Source organism: Schistocerca nitens, chromosome 5 (genome assembly GCF_023898315.1).
Source record: "Schistocerca nitens isolate TAMUIC-IGC-003100 chromosome 5, iqSchNite1.1, whole genome shotgun sequence".
NCBI classification, from domain to species: domain Eukaryota; kingdom Metazoa; phylum Arthropoda; class Insecta; order Orthoptera; family Acrididae; genus Schistocerca; species Schistocerca nitens.
In genome coordinates this window covers 58,037,319-58,064,978 of record NC_064618.1, presented here as the reverse complement: position 1 = coordinate 58,064,978, position 27,660 = coordinate 58,037,319, and the positions used below count along the sequence as shown (strand labels likewise).

The following is a 27,660-nucleotide window of genomic DNA, read 5'->3' as shown; positions in this document are numbered from 1 at the left end:
AATTTGTTCTGTTGCACTACTCCAGACTGAATGAACCAGAGGTGCTTGTCTTGATGCAAGGGGCTCGACTGAGGACACTTAAAATGGGTTTCGTTCCACTGGGACCAACAGAAACGCTGCATTCCTCCCTCCCCCGTCTGAAAATTGGTGGATGCCAAAAGGAATGCTGAATCCAATAAAGTAATCATGACGTGGCGCAAGTTTCAGTTACTATGTCTTCTGAACAGATAATATTGTGAATCATGTACCATCAAGAGCGACGTTCATCATTAATGGATTAAAGCTAAGTATCAAACTAATTACGTCCACTTTCTGAATTGTAATTCCTTGTCATGTTCCGAACCTCACGTCAGTATAGTTCTTCCCTCCTCACACCAGCCTGCATGAGCTAAAACGCATGCATTTCGGCCTCCTCTCGTAACACAGTGATGGCTCTTCTGCCAACACAACATTGGCGACGAGTCAAAACGGTGTTCTTATCTATACTGCCCTGATTTACTTGTGTAATGGCTTCGCCACAATCTACAGATGTACTGTCCGAATTTTATCACTTACAGAATCAGCAGACGCAGGCCTTACTGGATGCTCTTGGACAGTTCATCCAGGGCCAACGTGCAATGCAAAACGATGCGGCAGCCGCCGCTCCACCGATAACGCAGCCACAACAAGCAGTCGCACCGTCCTTCAGACCTTTTGATGCTGCACTGGAAAGCTGGACAGAGTGGTCACGCCAATTTGGATTCCATCTCGCCGCCTACAGAATTCAAGGTCACGAGCGGCAGCCTTTTCTTTTGTCATCTGTCAGTGTGACAGACGTAGCAACACTGTCCTACGACGAAATCTTGTCTGCATTAGATGCATATTTCAAACAATCAGTCAATGTAGTTGCGAAACGGTATACCTTCTTTCGTACAAAACGTACAGCAGGTCAGACTAATCGGGAGTGGGTTGCAACCTTGCAAGGTCTTCCTAGGGATTGTGCTTTTGAGTGTCAATGTGGACTCCCATATTAAGATGCTATGGTATGTGATGCAATTGCACAGAACGTTTCAGATGTTCGTATAAGGGAACAGATTTTGAAACTAGTCAATCCCTCCCTTCAAGTGATTGACATATTGGATCGGCACGACACACTTGACTTAGCTCAGGAATCATTTGAAACTTCGCCAGCCGTGTGTCAGGTTAACCGGCCCGCCGGGCGAGCTGCACGGAGTAGTAAACAGCTCTTACGCCAGGCCGCGCCGCTGCCGCCAGGCTCTCAGCCGCGTGTGCCGCTCTGGCAAGCGAATGCAGTGCTCAAATCATGCCCACGGTGCGCTACTAAACATTCGCGTGAGACTTGCCCATCACGCCAAGCTATTTGCTTTTACTGTAATAAAAAAGGACATGTTCAGAGTGTTTGCCAGAAAAAGCTCAGATCGGAAACTCAAAACCATTCCAGGCCCTTTTGCTTCGCGCCAGAATCGGGATCTAACCAAGGATACTCAGGCTCGCGAAACTTCACCCATGGAAATTCATGTCGTTCATTCCACTCCGCCCAGTACCACTCTCTCCAAGAGTGACTGAGTTCGTCCCACAAATAGTGTGCATTGGTATCGCCGGAACTCCCGTCAAGTCGCAAGAGATTTTGTACCAGTGTCAGTTCACGTTGCATGAGACAGTCGCTCTTGTCATCAGCAGGACAATAAACTTTTCGTAGACTTGGACATTAACGGCAAAGTGATACCATTCCAGCTCAATACCGGAGCTGCAGTTTCACTGATCAATCAAGACATTACATTGTATAATCAAGACACTTACAAACTGTTGGGCACACCTCCGTTGCGTGCCGCAAATGTTGTGTCTTTTTACGTCCTTCGTTCTCCTTCTGCAGTGAACTTGTTTGGTTTCGATTCATTTCAGTTGTTTAACTTGTCTATAGTAAATCAGGTCCTATCAGTGAACCAGACTGTGCCTTCAGACGGTGTTTCTCGTCTGTGAGAAGAATTTGCAGACATTTTTGCACTGGGCCTCGGTTGCGCTAAGAACTATAAAGCACATTTGGAACTGAAAGTAAACGCGCAACCGAAATTTTTCAGAGCGCGCAATCCTCCCCACGCATTGTGTGATGACGTTGCAAAGCCATTACACGATTTGGAATAACAAGGTGTAATTGAACGTGTGCAGGCTTCTCTCTGGGTATCACCCTTAGTAATTTTGCCAAAACCTTCAGGAAAATTGAGACTTTGTGTGGACTTCAAGGCAACAGTGAATCCACAACTAGTCATTGCAACTTTTCATTTACCCCGCACGGAAGGTCTTTTTGACAAACTGTGCCCGGGCAAATATTTTTCGAAGTTGGACCTAGCAGATGCGTACTTGCAACTACCGGTGGACGAAGAATCCCAGCGCGTTTTGGTGGTTAACAAGCATCTTGGTTTGTATCAATTCAAACGACTGCCATTTGGGTGTGCATCCGCCCCTGCATTGTTTCAGCAATATCTACAAACTGTGCCTCTGTCCCTACTGCAGCAAACTATCTGGACGATATTGTGATCTCCGGAAAGACGGAAGAAGAACATTTAGCCAATCTCAGAACATTATTTCAGGTCTTGCGAAAAAATGGTCTTCGCTTACAGAAGGAGGACAGTGTGTTTTTTGCTCGTGATTTGCCATACCTGGGACATGTACTCAATGCCCAAGGCATACATCCCAGTCCCGAGCACCTCCGTGCCATACAAGACTTGCCTTCGCCGCAGAATTTGAAGCAGCTACAGAGTGTGCTGGGAAACATCAACTATTATCACCGGTATTTGCCGCATGCCTCCTCCATTTCAGCTCCACTTCATCGCTTACGCCGTAAAGGTGTTCCGTTCGTCTTGACGACGGAATGCGAACGCGCCTTTCGCCGGTTGAAATCCGCGTTGCTTTCCAATGCTTGCCTTACGCCATTCGATCACCAGAAGCCCCTTTTGTTGATGGTGGATGCATCGGATTTCGGGATGGGTGCTGTGCTTGCGCACAAAGATGGATCGCACGATCGCCCTATTGCCTTTGCGTCCAAATTGCTCTCGTCTGTGAAAAGAAATTATTCACAGATTGAGAAAGAAGCATTGGCTCTCGTATTTGGTGTTACAAAGTTTCATGACTTCTTGTATGGTCGTCACTTTACCATAATCACGGACCACAAACCTTTGACGTCGCTTTTTCATCCGAACAAGCCTGTACCTCCACGGACAGCGCAGAAGTTCATTCGCTGGTCTATTTTCCTCTCGCAGTACCGCTTCGATATTTTGTATCGGTTCACTGCTAAGCACGGAAACGCCGATGCGTTGTCCCGTTTGCCTGTTGCTGACGATAGGGCATTCGATTCCTCCGAACTTGCTTGCATGTTCATTGATGCGGAAACCGATGACGTGGTCGAATCGTTTCCGATTGATTTTCGTCGTGTAGCTACAGCCACAACTGCCGACCCTGTCCTTGCTACCGTTCTGCATTTTGTTGCTACGCAATGGCCCTTGTCAAAGTCACGGATAGGGGACCCGTTGTTTCGCCGATTTTTTGTTCACAAGGAGAGACTTTTTGTTTGCCGTGGTGTTTTGCCGCTGCGTTCTGATAATGATCAGTCCAGGGTCGTGGTCCCACGTTCGTTACAGTCCTCTGTCTTACAGCTTCTCCACCGAGTACATTGGGGTATAGTGAGAACGAAACAACTTGCTCGACAGCACTGTACTTGGTTCGGAATCGATGCCGCGATTACGAATATGTGCTCTTCTTGCGTGGTGTGTGCCGAACAACAATCAGCACCACCGCGGAAATTCTTTGCATGGCCAAAAGCCACTTTCCCTTGGCAACGCTTACACATCGATTTTGCTGTTCCATTCTGGAATGCTCGATGGTTGGTTGTGATAGATTCATTCAGTAATTTTGTTGTCCGGTTGTCTTCCACGACATCATCTGCCACCATCCAAGCGTTATCTGCTATCTTTTTCACTGAAGGTCTTCCATAGACAATTGTTTCCGACAATAGCCCACAATTCATGTCCTGCAAGGCCAATGGTATTCAATATCTGACGTCTGCGCCGTTTTCGCGACAGTCAAACGGTGCCGCTGAACGATTGGTCAGGACTTTCAAGTCACAGATGTTGAAGTTGAAAGAGTCGCATCCTCGGGAGGACACGCTATTGCTCTTTTTGTCCTCTCAGCCCCGAGATGGTCGCTCGCTGGCTTAGTTGCTCCATGGTCGCCATCATCGAACCTAGATGTCTTTGCTACATGCGCCGCACCAGGTTCCTGTGCAGCGGCAGACACCTGCTTTTGCCCCAGGCGACGTTGTCTACTACCGCCACTATCGAGGTTCACGGCGTTGGCTCGAAGGGCGCATTCTTCGCTGCCTCGGACGTGCTATGTATCTGGTTTTGGGGGCCTCTGGTGAGGTGCGTCGGCATCCCAATCAGCTGCGCCTCTGTCGTCGCACGGGATCTGCCGCTCACCGTCTGCTTTCAGCGACGGTGCCGTCCGGTCAGCGCCCCGGGGACCCATCTACTGGCTCGCCTCAGCCCCAGGTGTTACCGACGCTGCCTTCCATTTTGCCCCATGGCGACGCACCACCGCCGCCGCCGCCGCCTGTTCTTCCGCCGGCGACGCCCGCAGTGGACGCGTCGCTGCAGCCATCGGGCGCCTTCCTGGGTCAGGCGCCGCCGATAGCTCCCCGTGACCAGTTGTCCTTCGACATGGCACTCTTGCCCGCTCCGGACCATATGTCGTCTTCGCCCGTCGGGTGCCCCGGCCCGATGGAGGTCGACCCTTCGGCCGCTCCTGTCTCTCTACGGGCGCATACACCGCATGTTGGCGTGCACCCTGGAGTAGGTTTTCAGGCGTTCCCTAGCTCCCCGCGGTCTGAATGGCAGTGTACGGGTGGCACAGCCTCGCCTGTTGTTAGGCTCCCCACCTTGTCGCATACGCCAACATGGGGTCCTCCCCACGGCGGACGGAGGCCTTATACCACAACAGTACGCCGATTTGCGGAGGAGGAATGTGGTGTCACCGCCAGACACCACACTTGCTAGGTGGTAGACTTTAAATCGGCCGCGGTCCGTTAGTATACGTCGGACCCGCGTGTCGCCACTATCAGTGATTGCAGACCGAGCGCCGCCACACGGCAGGTCTAGTCTAGCGAGAGACTCCCTAGTACTCGCCCCAGTTATACAGCCGACTTTGCTAGCGATGGTTCACTGACTATAGACGCTGTCATTTGCAGAGACGACAGTTTAGCATAGCCTTCAGCTATGTCATTTGACACGACCTAGCAAGGCGCCAGATTCAGTTACTACGTCTTCTGAACAGATAATATTGTGAATCATGTACCGTCAAGAGCGACGTTCATCATTAATGGATTAAAGTTAAGTATCAATCTAATTAAGTCCGCTTTCTGAATTCTAATTCTTTGTCATGTTCCAGACCTCACGTCAGTAGAGTCCTTCCCTCCTCACGCCAGCCTGCGTGAGCTAAACGCGTGCATTTCGGCCTCCTCTCGCAACACGGTGTTGGCTCTTCTGCCAACACAACAATTACCACCAGCCTCCGCCTCACACAAGAAACGTAAAATTAAGAGCTTGTGGTTTAGCTCCATGTCTTTGTTCAACTCCATGTCTTTTGTGTGTGAAATGCTTATTGTTTCCTCTTCTTCTTTTTTCAGTGAGCTCTGGCGTGTCCAGGCTAGCAGCAACCACCGCCAGTTGATCGGGACATGCAGTGACCTCCGGCCCATCAGGACCAGCAGCAGCAGCCAGACCGTGGGATACTGTAGCACACCTGACTAGCATGTTGAAGCGGGACAATGAGCTGCTATTGCTCATCCCGCACATCGATTTGTGTAATGAAGACATCCATCCAGTCCCTGACTCTGGGAAGAATTGTGCTAGGGACCCTATACCACACAGGGTGCAAGTCAATATTGGTCTCTGACACACACACACACACACACACACACACACACACACACACACACACACACACACACCGTCCCAGAACATTCCAGTGTTATTGCAAGGAAGAGAGTTGATGTGGTATATGAGAAGTTACCGATTTCTCCCACTGCTCTACTGCTTTTCACGTCAACTTACAATTTAACAGTTTGCGGTTCAAAGCGTTTAAATATTGGTATAGAAGCATCGGTGGACAGTGACTGGAGTGTTGTGCTAGAAATTGAAAATGGATTGAGAAGAGTTAAAGCTGATTTACAGAGTTGGAAAGGAATGAACTGCCGACGGTTTAGAACACTGCATTAATACGGTGCCAAAATGAGAATCTAAAGGAACACCATTCAGTTTGAGAGAAATGCAAGCTGAATTCTGTGAATAAAAGAAAGTTTTATGTGCTAAACTCTGCACAGGTGTGAAGATAAAGATGGAACCAGTTGATTTTTTTGATGTAGTGCACCCAATGTATGGCCGTTAAATAAAAATATGTCTGGTACAGCAAATCATGTTTATTTTTTTCATACTGCTCACAATAATGTTATTGGTACCTGTACTTTCACTACAGTGTCTAGTATATGGCAGCACCACCGAGCTGTCTGAATCACCTCGTCGCCACAGTCAACGTCTTCAGTCATTGTTAAACTAAATGACAAATGGTACTATCATGTGTATATTTACTCTATCAGCACTGCAGCTCAGTTGGTGACATCTATATATATTTATATAAATACCTATTGCACTCCAAAAACTGACGAGTCGTTATCAGGGCGGGGTGAGTGAAATGTCAGGACTCTGTTGTAAGTGACCGGTCCTGTGATAGTGTGGAAGAAGACCAGAAGAAGAATTGGATATTTCTGCCTAGTAATACACAGGTGATGATTGTAGCTCAATTGAGCTGCAACAAGATAAATGTTCTCATGTCACTGCTAACATACCCGAATGGAATCTGCTTTGACTCGTATGTGTATTTTCAAAAAAAGTTATTTTGGCCCTAGTACCAGATCCTGGAAAAGAAACTGCAAGGTGTCGATAACGCACATGACATTTAGTCAAAGCAGTCAAGTCCCTCCTCCAGAAAAAGTAAATCCAAACACTGTGTTCATATTTGATGGTGTTGCTGTGGAAACTCAGGATCAAATTCAACGATATTTCTGTTTTGGTCGTCATATGGGCAATGACGTATTTTATTTGAGTCAGATATATTCCAGAATACCGAAACAGCTGGTGAGGGTTAATAAAAACCTCATCATAGCCTTCAAGCAAGATAATGTGAATTTAAAGGACATTTACCAAGCTCATGTAGAAACTGACATGTGACTCAATGAATCTGTAATGATATATGAAGATTGCTGGAATCACACACAGTACAGGTTTCTTGTTATTGATAAGTCAAGAAAACTGTATAACATTAAGTATAGACGAAACTTCCGGGGGTTTCTTTATAGATAGCTATGAGAAAAATGATGAGTTCAAAAATCGTTCAAATGGCTCTAAGCACTATGGGACTTAATATCTGTGGTCATCAGTCGCCTAGACTTAGAACTACGTAAACCTAAATAACCTAAAGACATCACACACATCCATGCCCGGGACAGGATTCGAACCTGCGACCATAGCAGCAGCGCGGTTCCGGACGGAAGCGCCTAGAACCGCTCGGCCACAGCGGCCGACTTGGTGAGTTCATTAGTTTACATCACGACATGGATAAATTTGCCTGCATGTAAGGCACTCACCCCAAGAGACAAGTGTGCACAGGCAGAGAATGCGTCTGTACATAGATGGAAAATTTCAGCCACTCGAACACATCGAGAATGAACCTGATCAACGACTTGGATCTAGGCTTAAGGAGCTAGGGACATGCAGCCGGATGATTCTGAGAAAGGAGGTAGACGACTTAGGTGTGAAGTTTGATAGAATTTAAACGAATGTACACAACTTAACTGTGAAGGTTGATAGAATTGGACGGAATGTGTATAAGGTGCACCCTGCAAAGGAGCCCACTTATTATGCAGGAAGATATCGACTAAATATAAGGTCATTGCGGCAAAGAAGGTTGTTCGAGACAAGTTATGACTGATAAGGTCAGGACATTTGGATAGAGAACAGACACTGAGAGAAACCCTTAAACCAGTTACTGAATCTCTCGATGAACTCTTAGCGCAATTACACAATGACGACAGCGTTGCTGATTTCATTAACTGTCACAGCGGTGCTAGGATAGACAAAACAATTGGTGTCAGTGGTGAAAAACCGTACATGTTGGGCACCCAGCCTGTAAGTTTAAAAGAAAAAACCATACAGATAGGTGACAGGGAATTTCAGAGGACAACTGGCCTAATGAACCTCTTCTACTGAATCTCAGAAAAACAATAAATTATTCACGCAAAAATGTGGAGATATGATGAAATACTGCAGGTGACTGGTGTACACCAAAAAGTGGGAAACTGGTGCCGTGGGAAATACAGAACCATTACAAAACCTCTATTAGATGTTCGATAGAGCATTGGTGATGGTATTGACATCCAGCAGAAAAGAGTTAGCAATCGATCCCACAGTATATATGCAACGACGGTCCCAGTGAGCTGAAAGATCGACTGCGGCTCATGGCATCAGCTGCTGCTGGTAATACTGCTTATTTGAATCTCCAAGCTTCGAGAGAGGCTTATATTGAAAGATGTATGGTGACAGTAGTTCAAGAGCTCCACAAAGCAGCACACAAAACATACCTCGTAGGCATATTATGCTTAAAGGTTTGGATGACTTATGGCAGGCTAATCTTGTAGATAAGTGGAAGTATTCATTTGCAAATAATGTATTCAAATATATTTTAATGGTCATTGATACACACTCCTAATTTGCCTGGGCATTTTCTGTGAGAACAAAAATGGTGAGAGATGTCACAGAGGTGTTTGAACATATGTTGCTGAGAGCGACGAATCGATGCCTGGACAACCTCCAAACTGATCATGGTGGAGAATTTTACAATAGGTATTTAAAGACTGTGATCCATGGGTATGGAATACATCACTACTCAACATTCACCCACCTGAAGGCAAGTATCATGAAATGTTCGAACAGAAAAATAAAAACTCAAATGTGGATGCATTTTAATCTTCACAGCTCATGCAAATGGATGGATATCGTCCCAGAAATAGTTGCACAGTGTAATTGAACCAAACATAGCACAATAAAAATGAAACTAATCAACCAAGCATAGAATAATAAAAATGAAAATAATCAACGTTCATGATAATGAACTACTGATACTATCGTATTAAAATGTTTTGTCCACATAAACTGAAATTTAATGTAGGTTTTTTGGTAGATATCACAAAGACAAGACGGCATTTGAGAAGTCATACCTTTCAAACTGGTAGAGTGAGATGTTCACAGTTTGAAAAATGCACAGAACAAATCCCAAAACTTACATCTTAAAGGATACCAATGCCACTGAAATTTCAGGATGCTTTTACAAAGAGGAAATACAGAAGAATTCAGAACCACATGTGTTTCTCATAGGGCGTGGCATAAGATGTTGAGGGAATACACTACCAGTTAAATGGCTTGTTTTTCCTGCAACCAAAGCAGTTGGACTGACGCTGACAATTTCCTGTATAATGGAGCAGAATCAACACGATAGCATAACAGGCATGATAGGAGACACATTCTAGATGGTGGTGGTATCCTCGACGAACTTCCAGCTGAGTTGCACATTCTGGGGCATCATTACTACGGACCTGGTTTTACTTATTTATTTAATCGTATGGCTAGGACTCCCCGTCGGACAGAACGTTCGCTGGGTGCCGGTCTTTCAATTTGACGCCACCTTGGCGACCTGCAATCGATGAAGATGATACGATGATAATGAGGACAGCACAACATCCAGTCCTTAGGCGGAGAAAATTCCCCGACCCAACCTGGAATCGAACCCGGGCCCGGACGATTGACAATGCGTCACGCTGACCATTCAGCTACCGGGGGCGGACTGAGGACCTGGTTCAAAGCTTCAAAAACGGTCGGCTTGTGGTGATAAGGGGATTAATCTGCTTGACGAGGCTTAAGCTCTCCCAGAACGTCATGCTGCGCATCTAATTTTATCTGATAAAACCTGATCAATATGGGTGCGGGAACGTATATTGGTATAGGGCAGCGCATTGCAGTATTTTTAGTCGAAAAAACAATGCGTAGTAAAATTAAGTTGGGCTTGGGTGTGAACTGTAAACAAGTAATTAACTGCGCACGCCGTGCACTGAATAAGAAGAAGAACAACAACAAGAACAAGACAACGATGAAGAAGAAGAAGCTATGGCAAGTGTGTTTAAAGAGATGTATCTTAACAGCGATGAACGCTGTTAAAAGCACCCTGAAGCATAAAGGACTGGTTAAAGCACCCCAGGATCAGCCAATATAAAAGACAGCAGGTGAAATTATCCCCTTCCTCATCCCTGTCCTCATAGGTATCTTAGCGATGGGTTCACTGACTGGTGGTGCAGGGCTATTGCCAGAACAGTGAAGAACGCATAGAACTCCCTGGAGCAGCTAGAGATAGCAAGAATACACAACCACATGACGGAAGCAGCAGCCACGGGCAAAGTACTATATCTGAAACCATACAAGAATAGTCTTCATAAATAAAAAAAAAAAAGCTCATTAGCTATCCTACCAGATAGATCCGTTACAAATACAGACCTGCTCAAGTTAGTTAGAAAAAAATTCAGCATTCTAAGATTCCATGGTGTGTTTATGTGGGATACATAAATCTGGAGAATGCGGAACTGTAAATTTAGATTTTGCTGTGGTACCAGGAACAAATCGGGTAGCGTATGTTAAGAAAAAAATAACGTCTACTATTTCGACTCATTTGGAGACCTACAGCCACCAGAAGAGTTACAATAGTACTTCACCGACAGAAGACGTGTGTTCTACAATTTTCTTGGCCACTAACACTTTAATATTTACTTGTGTGGGCATCTGTGCATCATCTTCCTTCTAACGTTTACGAAGACGGGTAAAGAACGAGGTGCATTAAACATCCACTCATCAGTAGAGGTTCAGATGCATTGTCATATACACTAACTTTAAAAGAATAATCGTCAGTATTACACGCCAATTACATCCTACCGATTGAATTAAGTCGTGAGTAATAGAGTATTGCACTTATGGGACTGGAGACATACAACAACATTCCGAATATCACTATGGCTAACAATAAACTTCATCTGGCAATTAATGGTAGAACAGAAATTGTGGAAACAGAACCTGGTGCGTACGATACTGGCGATTTAAATGATGTTTTAAAACGGTTTGAAAAGGGGTTATGCTACGTGCAAACGTCAATACACTTAAATCTGAAATAAAGACACCTAATTCGGCGATTGACTTTAAGCAGAAAGGTTCAACAGGACGGCTACTGGATTTCACAAAAGGGCAGGTTTTTACAGATCCTACCAGTCAGTCGATATACATCCTGTCAGTATAATCCATGTTGAGTGTAACACTGCAACAAACTCTTGTCTCAACAATAGATTGATTCATACAATATACGAATTCTTCCCATCAGCTGGAACAGGGTATAAGTTCTTTGAGACACCTACAACCGCTACTTACCCTCTAGTCACAATTTAGACATTGGACTATGCGGAACTGCATATTGTGAAGCAGGATAACCAAGTACGTGGCAAGGAAATCATTGTACAACTACATCTAACGTGGAACCAGCAGTGACCTCGAATATGCAGAAACGTGTCAGGACTGGAAGCGGTGGCGACCTTCAACCAGCTACGATCTGCAGAGGACCCAACAAATCTCTCGACGATAATAAAGACCCCGTCTTGGTGGGAGACCACAAGCGGCGGCAGCAACCTCAACCAACCGGCACATGTCGAAGGAAGAAGCGACGATCTTTAACTTGCAGGGCGAGAAGTGGCAGTGACGACTTTCAACCGTCTGGAGTCGCAGCAGCTTCCCTGCGTCCTCTTATTTTCAAAGACAGCAGGAGCATAAAATATCAAACCAACGTGTACATTGCAGAGTGCGGCACTTCACAACAGAACAGCAACCTGATAACACGTCAGAACTACGAGTTTCTTTCGGATGATATACGAGTAACTAGCCCAGTGGAATACGACGAGCGTATTATATGCCATGAATACTTCTCGGATAAACCTTATGCTTCAGCCACATTTAATAAGAACGATAAAATTAGGATTGTCATCCAGCACTAAGGTGCTTTAACTCTCCCATTTCGAATCTTCAAGCTCGTTGCTATCCCAGACGTATAATTCTACAGGCGTCCTGCTCTCCATCGACTCAAGAAGAAAATGTGTGGAAATAGTGCTGTGTTTCTTTATGAAAATGTGAAATTACTTTTAAGGCAGATTAAAAATAAATGAATTTTCACCTCACAATCTTTGCATGATTTCCTTTCACCCTGCTCCCACCTTGATAGTATACAGCTTTGCCTAGATGCTACGTCTGTGGTCTTCTTCAAGTAATGGTTATATAATTTTAGACATGTTTGCTATATGTCTTTGGAAACGGTCATTGTCACGTGCCTCCTCCTCCCATAAGCCCGCCATAAGCCAACCATTCCAAATATTTTCTTATTACCCATGTTAAACTTTACCTTCATGTTCAAAACTAATGTTATTTGTGTCCCACACACCCTTTGTATATACAGTTGGGATAGGTTTTTTGCAGATAACAACAACAAAGACGTACGGTAACTCTCATTTTTTCAGTTGCCACAGATACAATTTGATTCTTGGGAAACAATTTGGTTCTTGAGGTACAGTTTGGTTCTCGATATGCAATTTGTTTTTAATATTCCACAAAAATTCACTAGTAGTAATGTTTACAATTTTCAGATATATAACTCTACCCTAACACTAACACTAAAACAGAGATACTGTTATTCTTACAGTACTACTGAATTCCACAGTCCCAATACTATCAATGACATTGTTGTTATACAACGACAACAACAACAATTCTGATGGACTGTAAACTATGTACATATATACATCTACAATTCAAAACTAGTGAGAATTGGATGGCTAGTGGCAGGTAAAATTTATAACTATTCTATTTACATGATGTGCAAAGGGAATATATATATTTCTGCCATGCAAATTTTTTGTCGATGCACGTGGTGCACAGGTAATTAGCAAGTACAACATTTGTTGACGTACATTGTGCACAGATACCTTCTTACAAGGTATATATTTACAAGTGTATACTGTACACATTCCCCACAGATATGGTGTGCGTAAATAAACAAATATTTACATGACACACGCACACACACACACATATGCAGACGCATGCACACAGTAACCTACACTATGATAAAAGGGTCATATTATTCTGCAACATTTACACCCGGTCTCCCTCTCTCCCTCTCACTCAATCAGAGTCCCTCAGCCCCTTCTCTCTCAACAAGTGAATAGTGTGAGTAAAGGCGGGTTTCAATCGTGTGATCGTGAATAACCCTTTTATCATCATGAGGTGACAGGACGATTTTAGATTCCAGCACAGTGTAAACGTTGTGTCCTCTCGATCAAATACTACTTTGCTGAACCATGTGCTGCAGCTGCAGCGGAGCACCGCGAGTAGCATTGTACAGGCACTGCAGACAGTCTTTGATCGAGAAGACTCTCAATGCCGCATGATGTTCACTCTTAGTCCGATTCTCAACTTGTGACCCATTCGTTTCATCTTTCTTTAGGGTGATAACCTTCTTGTTCTGTGGAACAATACCATAATGATTGTCGGCCGTGTATGAAGACGTGTCGAATTCTTCACTGTGGCTCCTCATTACTTCATATGGATTTTTTTTTTTAGGCCAACTCAAAAGTTCTATTACCATCTCTGCATAAGGATTAGTTTTCACTAAAGTGAAGTCTCGCAGGATGTGGGTACTGCGAGGTTTGCGTACGTCTGGTTAAGGTTAACCATTAATACGCGCTCATCTGGAGATAGATTGGGTCGAAAGTCGAACAGAGGGTAGCGGTTTGAAGGGCAGAGGGGGAAAATATTGCCAAGGCAAACGCCAAGGGAAGAAAACCTCTGCGACACTTAGGTCGAGTAGTAAGAGCAGCAGCGGATGTTTTGCTGACTTCTACAGGTCATGCAAGGGTAGGTTATATTAATAGCGGGTATCGTGCAAGAGGATACCGTGTCTGTGCCATTGGTCGCTATAATAATTAAGGAGTCTGGTGCGGCAGCGCAGTGCGTTGCCTTGAGCCCTCTGCTACGCCGTGTCGTCAGTGTCTTGGCACAGCATCATCAGGCTGGTGCTGAACGGCGGCAGCTCGCTGTTGGTCGGCTTCTCCTGTTATTGCGTGGCGCAGCTCTGCCGCAGCTGCTCCTCGAGCAGCTCTGCTTTCTCGGCGTACTGCTCCGCAGATTTGTCGGAGCGCTGCAGGCCGTTCTCTCACGCATGCGCGATGTATTATGCCCTCTTTCCCTTGCGGAGGCTGCCCGATGGATATCGGCGTCGCTGCCGTTACCGTTGGGGCGGCGGCTGTCTTCTTTGCACCCTTCCCTGCGGCGCTGCTGGGGCGGCCGGCGGGGTAGGCACCCGAACGCCCTTCTGTGAGGTTGCAGGAGCATTCGCTGGGGTTTGAATTCCTTCTGCTGAACTTAGGCCTTGGGCGTTGCGGCGCTACTTGGCGACATGGCCCTCGCCCTGGCACTTGAAGCACTGGGGCTTGTGGTCCATGGCGGTCGGGAGAACTGTCATAACAAGGAAGCCCAGCAGCTTCCGCAAGCCGAAGATGTCGTCCTCGCCGTCGGCCGTTTGCACTGTCACGGCCTCTTCTTGTTCGTTCGGTTGTGCAGCCTTGCGGTTGCCTTACCCGGCTCGCAGCAACCCTTCACGGACTGCTCCCTCGACACAGCACCAAAGCAACCCCCTTAGGAGCGCCTTAGTCGTCGTCTTTCCATCGGAAGGCGCCTTCTCACGCGACAGCGGCCGTCGACGATGTGGGAGATCACAGGGGTCTTTATCGCCATGTGATCGGCCAAGTTTGCTGCCAGAACGCAGATCAGCGAGTCTGTGTCGACAGACTCGTGGACCACCTCGTTCTTGGCGCAGGTCGTCATTAAGTCGAACAGCGCTGTCCATCCACCTCTGCATTTGACGTACAGAGGGGCGACAGGCAGTGACTCGTCTTCTCGGTCTTCTTGGCTTGGTGGGCAAACTCAGTGAGTCGCACAACCGAAGGCCCACTCGTTGCAGCAGGTTTCTTCCGCGTATTCTTCTTTCCCACGTATTCTTCTTTCCCATGCTGTGGCGCGCAGAGCACGACAATTTGCTTGCGTTGTCAAAACAACACATGAAAATTTGCTTCTCGCAGCGGCCACAGCACAGAACTTCGTAAGCCGTCGTCGGACAAGGAAGCGTAGCGCGCAGCGGCAGCGTTGCGCACAACTCGCTGGCTCAGGCCGAACTCAGTGGACAGCCGACATTTTTTTTTCTTCTTTATTGTATTTCAATTCCCCATCGGGGTGGGCTGGCAGCAGCATATGCGCTGGTCTTCAGCCGAAAGACATAGAACAAACAATAGAAGAATATGGTGAACATAGATATAAAAAAGGAGGAACATCATGGAAGTTAAAATGGAAATAAAAACTGTTTAAAAGTAGCACACACAAAAAGCCACACACTGCGACAATTAGAAGAACACAAGCACAGTATGACTGGAGCATAAAAGGTATCGACGGATGGCGTAGCATAGAACAAACACTGACTGCGAACCTCAAGGCAGTACACAATTAAAATCACACCTATTGACGCACAGGAGAAACAGCACTAAACACAACACTGATGTAGTACACTGACGATGAACAAAACGGAGGAACTGCCAGGCGCAAGGAGAAGAGGGAGACCGGAAGAAGGGAGGGAGGGGAAGAGAGGGGGGAGATGAGCGGGGGGCGCGCCGAAGAGGGCCAGTTAGGGGGGGATGTTGGAAGGAAAGAGGCAAGTATGGGGTGCCGGGTCTCAGGGAGGGGGGGGGGGGAAGGAGGAAAATCCGCTCTGGGAGAAGGAGGGGAGAGGAAAGAGAGGGCTCTGGGAAGGGGGGTGGGACAAGGCCAGGTTATAGTCGGAAGGAAGGGTAGATGTCACGGCGAAGTTCGTCATCTGGGAGGGAGAGGCATTGGAAATTGTCCTGATTAAGGAGATGGAGGGTGTGGAGGTGGAGAGAGGGAGGGATACAGCGATAAAGGCGCGGCAACGGGCGGGGTGTGGAGAGGAAGGATGAAACCAGAGGGTGGAGGGGATCAAGCCTGCGGACAATGTAAAGGATGCGGAGATGTTAGAGGAACAGGAGGAGGTGGGGGAAGGGGATCAGTTCATACAGGAGCCGTGTGGGGGAAGGAAGGCGGATACGGATGGCTAGGTGGAGCGCATGGCATTCACGGATTTGGAGGGCCTTGTAAAAGCGGGTGGGGGCGGAGATCCAGGCAACGCTGGAATAACAGAGGAACAGCCGAAATGTAAAGGACGCTTTATATACCTTCAGTGTTTCAATATTAGCCAATACGAATGCAGTATTTGGGAGGAGAGAGAACACCTTGGTATACGGGTTTGAGGTGCAGGTGTTACAACAAGAAGTACCCACTTGAGAGAGAGAGGGAGACAGATAGAGAGAGCATGTGTTTTGACAGAAATTTCTCAGGTAACCAATACCAAAGGACGCTGACTTCTGATCTGCGGTCGCTGGGCAGTGTCATCAAAGCGAGCCGCCGCCCCGTGGCTGCTGACCCGGTCTTGCGTCCGCTATCACGGGAAGACGACCCTGCAGTGGCGCTCACAACGCCGTATGGGTGGCTAAATAGCGAACTAACCAGTATGCTGGTTGAGTAGCGGCAGAACAGAAATTTTTACGACGTACTACCTTGTATGTGTAGACCAGTTTATGGCTTTGTTTCACTATCGGTTTTAGCAATGTGTAATTGGGACAATTTTCATCGATGTTTTTTTCTCATTATACATTGTTTTGTCACAATTCATTGGTGTTTTCCGATATGTGTGTTTTTATACCTGCACATATGAAATTTTTATATCTGTAGCACGCACAGAATTCTTAGAACAGGGTCTTTTTCGTCGCAGTTCTCCAGATGTGTTCCGACGTGTAGTTCAAATTTTGACGGATTATTCGGTGGGTTACAAAGCAAACCGATGTGTAGGCGAGATTTTTTTTTCAGTTATCAACTTTTGAGGGTTTTTCTATCTGTGGGGGAGTGCTTCTTCATGACAGCGTTCTTCTATTGCTCCACCAATTTTAAGAAGTTGTCTTTGTTTGAATTTCCGACAGCAAGGCTGCGGTTTCCCTGCCAAAATAAAGAAAATTCTTCCATATGCGGTTGAAGCACAATTTCCTGCCAATTTCGAACCTCTCGCTGCTGGCAGCAACGGCCCATACACCAAAGCGAGCAATTCTGGTTCGTTGAGTCTTGGCTAGTGGAATAGGGCGAAGTTGTCTCCTGCTCTGTGGACTGACTGGCCATTTCGAAAAAACACGAACAGCTCCATCACAGGTAATAGTCTCTATGAATTGTAAAATGCCCCCCCCCCCAACCTATCCCACTGTATCACCACTATTTGCTGAAAAATATTCCCCCTACAATCACCCATTATCACCTCCTTCCATTCCTCATGTAGCAGGCTATGGACGAAGTCCTCAGCTGTGTGCTTACAAGCAATACCCTTATTGAACTCATCTCTCAACATCTTGTCAACTGAACACATTTGCCACCAAAAATAAAGACAGAACCATCCTCTCCAGCTTTTTCCCCAACAACTCACACCTGGGTGAGGGAAGCAGAGGAGCCCTCTCTTCCGCAGACTGAGTAAATAACATTCAAACTTAATTTTATTAATAAACAACATATCTTCTGCAATATCATTGACACTGATCTGCATTTCGCATTGTGAAATCCTTCCTCTTCAGCAGCTCCACACAGATTGCATCTTTTCCCACCAGTTCATAAGTGGGGGAGAGGAGGGGATGGCTGGGGAATTTACCAGGAGGGGGAAAAGTGGCTCAGAACTGTACCGGCGAGGGGTGACAAAAACAGTGTCTCATTATCGGCATTCCATTTCCAAAGGGGTGGTGGAGGAGAAGGTGGAGTGGTGGGGTAGGTTATTTCTCAGAATGATGGGTTATCCGCAGGGGGTCATAGAGCAACCCCCATACGTTCATAAACCAATTAGCATAACAACAGATTAATTTGGAGAGGGGAGAATTGAGGGCAACCACTTAGCAGTACAAAAGGCTAAGGAACACCTGGGCCAGGGAGGGGTGGGGGTTACACGAAGAACCACTTAGCAGAACAGTAGGTTACGTGGAAGGGGAGGGGGAGGGATGGTTTAATTTATCAATTTAACTAATTATCAATTTGATATCAAAAGTGGTGTAGAGTCGGCTGTACCCTATTATTGGCATGTTATAACGGTGGAAGGTTTTGATGAGGTTGCTGTTACTGTAGCTGACCATGCAGCGTGTCAACTGGGTAGTGCCAGTGTAGTGTCACAAGAATTGTCCATTCCAGGGTCAGCTTTACCAGAAGTTTTACAGTCTGTTTCACACTGCTACTCGTACAAGATCGAGATGATGCAGCAACTGAAACCCCATGATCTGCAGCAACATTCTGAATATGTTCTTCAGTTCCTGGCGTGGGCAGAAATTGATTATGTGTGTCCAGCCAAATATTCTGTGGAGTGTCAAGGCGCATTTTATATCACATCATGCAGTGAACACACAGCACTGCCGAATATGGACTACAGTTAAACCACATGTTGTGCATGAAGAGCCATCGCACCCACCATATCTGATTGTGTACCGCATATTAACAAGCACCTTTATTTCTGGTACATTCTTCTTTGAAGGAAATACACCCGGAGCGGCTGTCAGGTGTACCGTAACATCTGCATGTTATCAAGACTTCCTTGTACAGCATGTGATCCCTGCTTGGGAAGAGCATAACTGTATGGAAGCCACTGTTTTCATGCAAGATCGGGCAACACATGTCGCTCGCACAGTGAAAAATCTGTTTAATGCAACCTTCCACGAATGTGTTATCTCCAATACAATGCATGGACTGCAAGACCACCTGATCTGAATCCATGTGACTTTTGGCTCTGGGGATATTTAAAAGAACACTTCTACCAGGGTCACTTTCAGTATCTATCTGATCTGAAGACCAGTGTACAAGAACACATTACTCAGATTCCACTGGAACTGCTGCGAGCACCGGTTGATCATGTCGTTTCACGAATGCAGCGTCTGATGCTCATACTGAACCAACTGTGTAAGTGGTGGTTAACAATAGAATCAAAATTATGCCTTTCTCATGTGTTTGACCTTTCCTGTCCACGTCTCGTTCGTAATACATTACATATGGAAACATTTCGATGTATCTTTCTTGCATTTACACCGACAGATTTGCATCTGCTGGCCAAAAATGGAATTAATTTTTTCCCCGCGTAAACCGCTTCCGCATTAACACATTAGTATAATATCAAGTTTCGCTGCCATACGATAATTACAGCACACACTGGATCTCTGTGACTAGCTGTACCTCAATTGTAACCACACATTGAATAGATTTCTTTTTTCGTAGAAGCCATAGCTATATATGCAGCTTTACGATGCTTGCAGAGTCTCGCGTTTAAAAACAACTTGATCTTAACGTATTACAAAAGCTTGCTCCAAGATGTACCAGCCCTTCTCAATAAAACTAATCCACTGGTAATACACATTATGAAATGCACCAAAATAAACGAAAATTTCGAGAAGAAAGTGAATTAGATATAGATCAATAGATACGGTAACATTAAATATAATGGAATGGTTGATGACTTACTAATGTCTCATTTAAAAATATTTTATTACCACTTAATGACTACAATATACAGAAGAAGAATACGGCAATGGAAAGACGAATATCAACCATCGATACCTAGTAAAGGGAAATATTGTGAACAAATACAGCCAAACACTCTCTCAAAGCCCTCAGACCACCCAACTGAGACAAACAAAGAGTTTATACGGTCTGTAATTTCCATAATACGCAATCATTGCTCATTCCTCAGCCATCTTCACCGAATACAAGAACGTGATCAACCTTATTGTTAATGTGATTGCGTATCAGCTGGAGATTTCAATTACGTATTATTCGAATATAAACCGTACGCAAACCAGCACACTGATATCCTGCTATAGTTAATCACATCTCATCAACCATTAAGAGCTCATATAGGCAACTCTCCCTCATCAAAATACGCAGTCCAGTCACATCAGTGTGGCCAAATGTCAGAAGCCTGAATAACCACCTTTTGCCGCGTGGACCGCTGCGAGACGTGCAAGAGGAGAGTCATAGAGGTTCTGGAAGGTACAAGAGAGGGGTGTGGAGCCGTGCCGACTCCAGTGCCGCGGCCAACTGCGCTAGGTTCCTGGGATGAGCATCCGTGGAACGAACTGCCCGACGGAGGTGGCGCCGCAGGTTCTGGATTGGCTTTAAATCCGGGGCGTCTGGTACTCAGAGGAGTACGGTACACTAATCCTGGTGCCCTTCAAATCACGCACGCACGAGGCCTCTTAGAAAAGCATCTGGCCACGAAAAGGGCTGGCTTACTTGAAGCTGTCGTGTCCTGACACGGGATAAAGGGAATTTAGGGGGTTGTGTTCACTCAGCAAATTCCGAGCGGTGAGAAGCAAATGCACAAAGACAAATTCCCAGTGAAGGCAGGTTGATGACTTGGATCAGCGCCATACACAGTCACAGGCCATCTACTAGAGACGTTGATTTTGGGACTCGACAGGACGCTTGTAGCAAGAGACTCGTGGAATTCAGGGGCCTGATTAACACTGTTAATTTTCGATCAGACTAGGTGCTACACTGAAAGCTAATTCTAAACATTATAAAAAGCATTGGAGTCAGTTGGTTGCACAACAGAAATCAGTGTCTGAAGCGACGGGTCAGGTGCTAACAGAAGTAGCTAACTAACACTAGCAGCATGTTAAGTACAAACTGTAGAGCAGCACTCCAAGTGAAAGAAAAAGACATGTCGGCGCCCCAGCGGTCTGACTGAGAACTCCTTCTGGGTTTTTAAGGAATTTTGGCGGCGCACCATTTCTCCCTGCCTATAGTCGACTCACCAGCCCACCGACAGTTAACAAGTTCTGGTCATTCTGGCGAGTCGTTCTGCAGCTCCAGTGCGTCTCTGGCCAACCACATTTAGATTCCTCCCCTACTCCTGCTCTGTAGGTAGGGATTCTTGTGAATTTTACATTAACAAACTCCAAGTTTGGTATCAACAGCGTTCAGCTGAAAGCCAAATGCCATTGTCACTCTTACTACGGCCAGCAGCAACACTGTGATACGTCACTCGGCCCCGCCCTCCGCCCTCCTGTGTGTGGGGACTGCTGTAGTAGCACTCTAATCTCTGTAAAGCCACTGACGCTGCAGTTCTCAGGAGCAAGTATCAAGCTTGCTGCCTCTGCCAAGACGGTCCTTTTCGTGACCACCTTCTACAGTGAAGACTTACGACAGCGTCTAGGCGGTGGTGAAATTATCAATTAATTCTCTGAACTGAAACTTCTCCCCTGGCACAGAAGCACAGAGCGTCTGCAATTTGCACGGCTCTAGTCTTACTATTTATCTCCCGTAACCTAAACGATATCACTTTTGCACTGTGTCTCTGATTTTCTACCTTGGAGTGCCCTTGATACCTCCAAATAGCCTTAAGCGTAACAGTGTGCAAGTCATTATGTATTCAATGTATGACAAAGCGTTGGATACCTAATCCCCTTCAAAACCGTTCCGTTGGAACTCCACACACTTGTTCCAGCGCTGCCGCCATTGTTGGAAGCATGCCGAAAAAGCCTCTTTCGGAATTGACTTTAGCTCGGCAGTCGTTGCTGCCATAATGTCCTCCCTTGTGTGAAATCGCGTTCTGGCAAAATTTGATGCAGTAGCACTGCCCCAGTCATTCCGTCATTTCCATTGCTATGAAAAACGGACGCAAGCAAAATACACTACCTCGCTCAACCGCTGCTTGCCAGCACTGACCCTATCGACAAGCGGAAAAAATTCACGTATGTGCACGGAGCTTCAGGATCAGCTCATGCAAGCAGGCTAGTTTCAAATCCATTAGACGTTCGGAAATAAAGGTCGGATACCTTTCTAACAGACCTCATACGCTGCGAGCTGTGTGACACGTTGCACTGTCCTGCTGGTAGATCCCATCGTACCGAGGAAAAAACAAACTGTATGTAAGGGTGAACATGGTCCCCAAAGATAGATGCATATTTCTGCTTATCCACCGTGCCTTCCAGAATTATGAGATAACCCAGGGGATTCCACGAAAACATTATTCAGACCATAACGCCCACTCCTCTGGCCTGGACCTTCCCAACGTTTGTTACAAGGCCGCACACACCAACGGCGATCTGTCTGATGGAGCCTAAAACGTGATTCATCTGAAAAGACCACCTGTCGCCACTCAGTGGATGTCCAGTTGCGGTATTTGAGTGCAAATTCCAGCCATTGTCGGCAGTGCACAGCAGTTAGCATGGGTGCAGCGGCAGGTACCCGCTGCTGTGAGGCCTGTATGTAGCAATGTTCGCTGAACGGTCGTTGTTACGGCACTGCTGGTAGCTCCTTGGTTCATGTGCACGGTCAGTTGCCCAACAGTTACATGTCTATCCGCCAGTACTCATCTCCGCAGCCGACGTTCATCTTTATCATCTATGGCTCGCCGCGCACAGTAGTTGCCTCGGCACCAGTTTTGGATAGCGCCATTTTGCCACGCACAGTGTACTATAGCCACCGCGGCACGCCAGCATTTACAAACTTCGGAAATGTTTCCACCCTTGCCCCGAAAGCCAATCAACATGCCCTTTTGGACGTCAGATAAATCGCCCCCTTTCCGCGTTGCTACTTTCCGTTCTCCTCCCGACACGCTTTATGTACCCACTACTGCTAGTGATGCCAACTGCCGTCTCTGAGTGGTTGTTGCACGTTGACGTCGAACATAGGCGGCGGTTACATTAATGTGACTGGAGCGTGTAGTATTTTTATATAGTATATTTAACTATATGCAATCATAAGAGTGCCTAATCCTAGAAAATTCCTGAAACACTCAGAGATGTCTATATGGTCTTCAGCCCTGAACGCCAAATGTCTTAAAAAAAAAGAAATCGGCACGTTCACATTACCCACCTGACATTTGCACGCTACGACACCAACAAACATTATTGTTCCTTTACCCGCTATCACAGTGCAGTACCACGCAATATCACATTGTCGGGGCTTACATTGTCCTGACATGGTGAAACAAGTTTTATAACTAGACGGAAAGTATTTTATTTTTTAAATCCACTGTTTTTCGTCACTATTGAACTGGAAAGGAAATTATGTTAGTTTAAATAAGAGCAAACGACGGGATGTGAAGTCAATTAAAAGTTCCCTTTTTTCTTTATTTGTATGCAACAGCAGTTTGGTACGGAGTTCTGAGAGAAACATTCGTCCGTCAATGGAAGTGCGCTTTATGTGTCCACCTTCCTGCTATAACACACACTTCAGTCTGTAAATAAGGATAGGACATAAGGATAGTACAACCACCGATCCACGAAATGGAGTAACTGCGACTGAGTTGTTGCGTCATATATACTGCAGTGTACAGCTAGCACCCAGGCACTGTATTCTAGGAAATTCCTCTAGTTCTTAAGGAAATATCTCTCCCAAAAATGCAAGTAACTGTGTCCTGTACTTTGCGTCTCAAAATAGAAAGGCATATGACTATAACGACGATGATGCTGCACCACACATTCATAGAAAAGAACTCTGATGGGTGTTTTCACTTTAAAAAATAGGTCGTACTTCAGAAATCTATGTAGAATAATTGTGATGTTGACTTCACATCGTGTTATGAGGCTTATAGATTCGTGGAATATCAAGATGTACATAGAAGGATCACTTTCTAGTTTTCAGATGAGATAAATGATTCCAGAATGAGATTTTCACTCTGCAGTGGAGTGTGCGCTGATATGAAACTTCCTGGCAGATTAAAACTGTGTGCCCGACCGAGACTCGAACTCGGGACCTTTGCCTTTCGCGGGCAAGTGCTCCTTTCTTTCAGGAGTGCTAGTTCTGAAAGGTTCGCAGGAGAGCTTCTGTAAAGTTTGGAAGGTAGGAGACGAGGTACTGGCAGAAGTAAGGCTGTGAGGACCGGGCGTGAGTCGTGCTTCGGTAGCTCAGTTGGTACAGCACTTGCCCGCGAAAGGCAAAGGTCCCGAGTTCGAGTCTCGGTCGGGCACTCACTTTTAATCTGCCAAGAAGTTGGAGATAAATGATGTTAATGTGTTATTACTCTTGCATATTTCGTCGAACTCCACCTTTAGGTGAAACACGTACACTCTGCATAGTAACGATTCAATGCAAAGAGTTCAGAATTATATGGAATTCAGGGTTTCAGAAACTGCTATTAGTGTTCTTTAAAGGCATCATGTGGCCTGTCTTTCAAATACCAAGAATGAGTACTTGACCCTGCTGATGAAGCGTGTGCCAGACCGGGACCCTGACCCAAAACCTTAGCTTCTGCAGGCAACTCTTACCTGGTGAGCTATCTAGGCTCCGTAAAGCTGTGAGGGCGGTATGACACCCAGTATGGTACAAAGTTGTAGTCTGTCGTATACAACACACAATATCTGCATATTCAGCATTTTTAAATCGTTAGAAGCCACCTGTACAATGAAATACGTGATGCTGGAGTCTAACAGTCTCGCAATCATTCACAATGACAAATTTGCAATAAGCAACAGCCAACTGGGACTTACATGACGCTGTTTAATAACAGCAAAAATTAATAGGTCATAGGTGCACGGCGAAAAGGCATATTTGGGCAGCATGGTAAGCGTGAAGTACCAGCGAAAAAAAAGGAACATTTAATATGTTTTGTCACTGGAATTCGAAACTGAGTGAATCGCTACGTGAACATTTTTGTTCCTTATAACCATTTCTGTTTCCTTCCACAATACTGACCTTCGTTGCTAGGTACTACTGTGTACAGCCACTGCCGAATTCTGTTTTGAAAATCTACCTCTCAGGTGCTTTATCAGCATCGACAGGAAATGTAGCGGCATAGTTAAAAGCACTAGGAGAGAGCTTCGCGCTTGTCGGTGTGCGAGTAGCAGCTATATTCCAATTAACGGCTTAACAACGAAGTAAAAATCTCACGGAGTCTCCTTCACTCCCTGCCGACTACAGTCAAGTACGATTACTACGGCACGCTGTGCTGCAGGTTCTCAGCTCACAGACCAATTTACTGGCGCATTTAATTGCCAGCTGCGCTCCCAGCCACTGGGTCACCGCAGCTGCAGCTGCAGCATTCATATATCCTGACAGCCCAACAACAAAATGTCGAATTCCTTGTGTACGTGATTGGTAATACCGATGAACAGCTTGCAGACAGTATAAATTCAAATTTTATTTAGTACTATTTTCAAGAACAGTTAAATAAAATACAGCAAAACCGCGCAATACGCTGCACAAAGGATCAAGAGAAAACGCAAGAAACGAGAGAGAACTAGCAGCAGGAAAACATGTCGCAAACATAGCATATTTTATGTGTGTGAATACATGTCATGTACAAGCATATAGTCGATATTTCAAGAGAAGATAGCTAAGTTGTGATCTGTTTATCTTTCCGTGCACCTCATAAACGCGGCACAGAAACTCCGGCAGACTCGGGCTTAGATATTCCCAAAATCTGCCGCATCGGTAGCGACAGATTTTTTTTCCAAAAATATCCCGAAGATCTTAAGAACAATCTATCTTTCGCTGCTTTTTCACGGTTTTACGCGTCCATGTTTCTCTACAGAAAGCATGGCAACTAAAAATATTTTCACAGAGCATACACACGACAAGACCACCTGAGCACGACTGGTAGAAGAAAGGCAGAAGGAAGGAAAATGATCAGTGGTTATTAGAGACGGAGCACGGATTAGGAAAGCATAGGGAACGAAAACCATTCCGACATTTGCCTTAAGTGATTTAGGGAAATCACGGAAAACCTATACCTGGATGCCCGAATGGGAATTTAAACTGTCGTATTCCAATGTGCTAACCACTGCACTATCTCCCACAGTTCGGGACAAAGAAAGTGACTGTCCAATTCTATTTGAAACACGAACTACACGAGTGTAACACTTAATATGGCGATTGACATAAAAAGAGAAGTTTTTAACTGCTTTACCGTGCCTCACTGTGCCACGCTAGAATAACGGCGAAATAACTGGTACAGCCTTTACAGTGACGTCATATCTGGTGTAGCGCACTGCGCATGACGACGAGTCGTTAGGCATGCAAAGCGGGCGTTTGTTTACATTGTGTTTCAAGCTACGATGAGCACACTGTTGCAGACGGTAATCAGACTGTCGGCGACTAGTGATCGGAGCTCACCTGTATCCCAGTTCCGCGATGGTGCGGGCCGCCTCTCTGGAGCGCAGGTACAGCAGGTCGTGCGCCGTCACCAGCGAGTCCAGGTAGTCCTCGTACGTGAGGAACTGCAGCAGCCACTGGTCCGTCGCCGGCTGCTTAGACATGGCGCTGCTCTAAGCCACGCTTCTGCACACACCAACAGAGGCGCTACAGTGCTCAAGACGAAAAATCGGTTAATACTAAACACTACTGTGTTCCCGTCGAGGTACTGTGTCATTTCACTTTTGTTTCTCTTTGTATGCGAAACAAAATCTGTTTATCGCGAAAGACTTTGCTTCTCAGACGAACAAATACAGTAAGCCAAAATATTATGATCAATGCCCACCGCGAAGTTTAATGCCGGCTGGGGCGCAGCGGATAAATGAAGAGGTAAGGAGAGTATTCAGGTGTTTTACAGAAAAGGCTTAATCGATAAAATTTTGATATGGAACGGTCTAGAAATGTACCGTTTGTATGTAAGATATGTTTGAAAATCGGATCACAATTAAATCTCCGGATCACTTCTAGTGTCTCATTCCACCCGTCGGCTCTTTGCCAAGACGTCATACCTAAGGCAAAGACGCTACATAGAGGCAATCTTTTAAAGCAACTAATCATATTCGTACACAAACGAATGTAGCATTCGACAAAAACACCATCACAGTTCACATGATTAATTACTTAGTCTTGCGAATGATATTCGTAAACAGAGGAATGTAGCGTCCGATAAAATTACAATTCAAAGATTATTTATTAGGCACGAAATATATCGAAACGAACTGAAGATAACGGAAATAAATACGAACAAAACAAAACCGAAACGTATATGTGTGAAATAAATTACTGTCGTAATTTATACGAGTAAAGTGCGCACAACCCTTAAATTCAGTTACGTGGTGCAGTCACAATATTATAAAATAGTGTTACTTTTTAATAATAATTATCGAACCAAATGGGACTACCGCGAGAAAGTGGGAATTTTGTGCGGGAAGAAACTAAACTGTAACACAACAACGGGAAAATGAAATAAATAGAAACGTATATAAAGCAGTAGCATGAAATGTGAAAAAACCGACACAAAAATCCTTAAAAAAGCCAGTTCACAAATAACAAAAATTTATAAAAAGTAGAAAATAATGGAATCGACAGCTAGAACTGACCTATATACGTCAATTCTACTTATCGATTTTAATATTTGTTACTTTTTCGT

The 27,660-nt window shown here is 45.5% G+C and overlaps 1 protein-coding gene across 1 annotated transcript in view; it reads right to left on the bottom strand.

The window, feature by feature from the left end:
- Window positions 1–26,575, bottom strand: part of LOC126260278 (cilia- and flagella-associated protein 299-like) — a 95,806-nt gene extending 69,231 nt beyond the window's left edge. Inside the window, exon 1 of the mRNA XM_049957604.1 lies at window positions 26,433–26,575. Within this exon, the coding sequence (XP_049813561.1) occupies window positions 26,433–26,575 (143 nt within the window). The remainder of the gene's footprint in view (window positions 1–26,432) is intronic.
- Window positions 26,576–27,660: the final 1,085 nt, after the last annotated feature.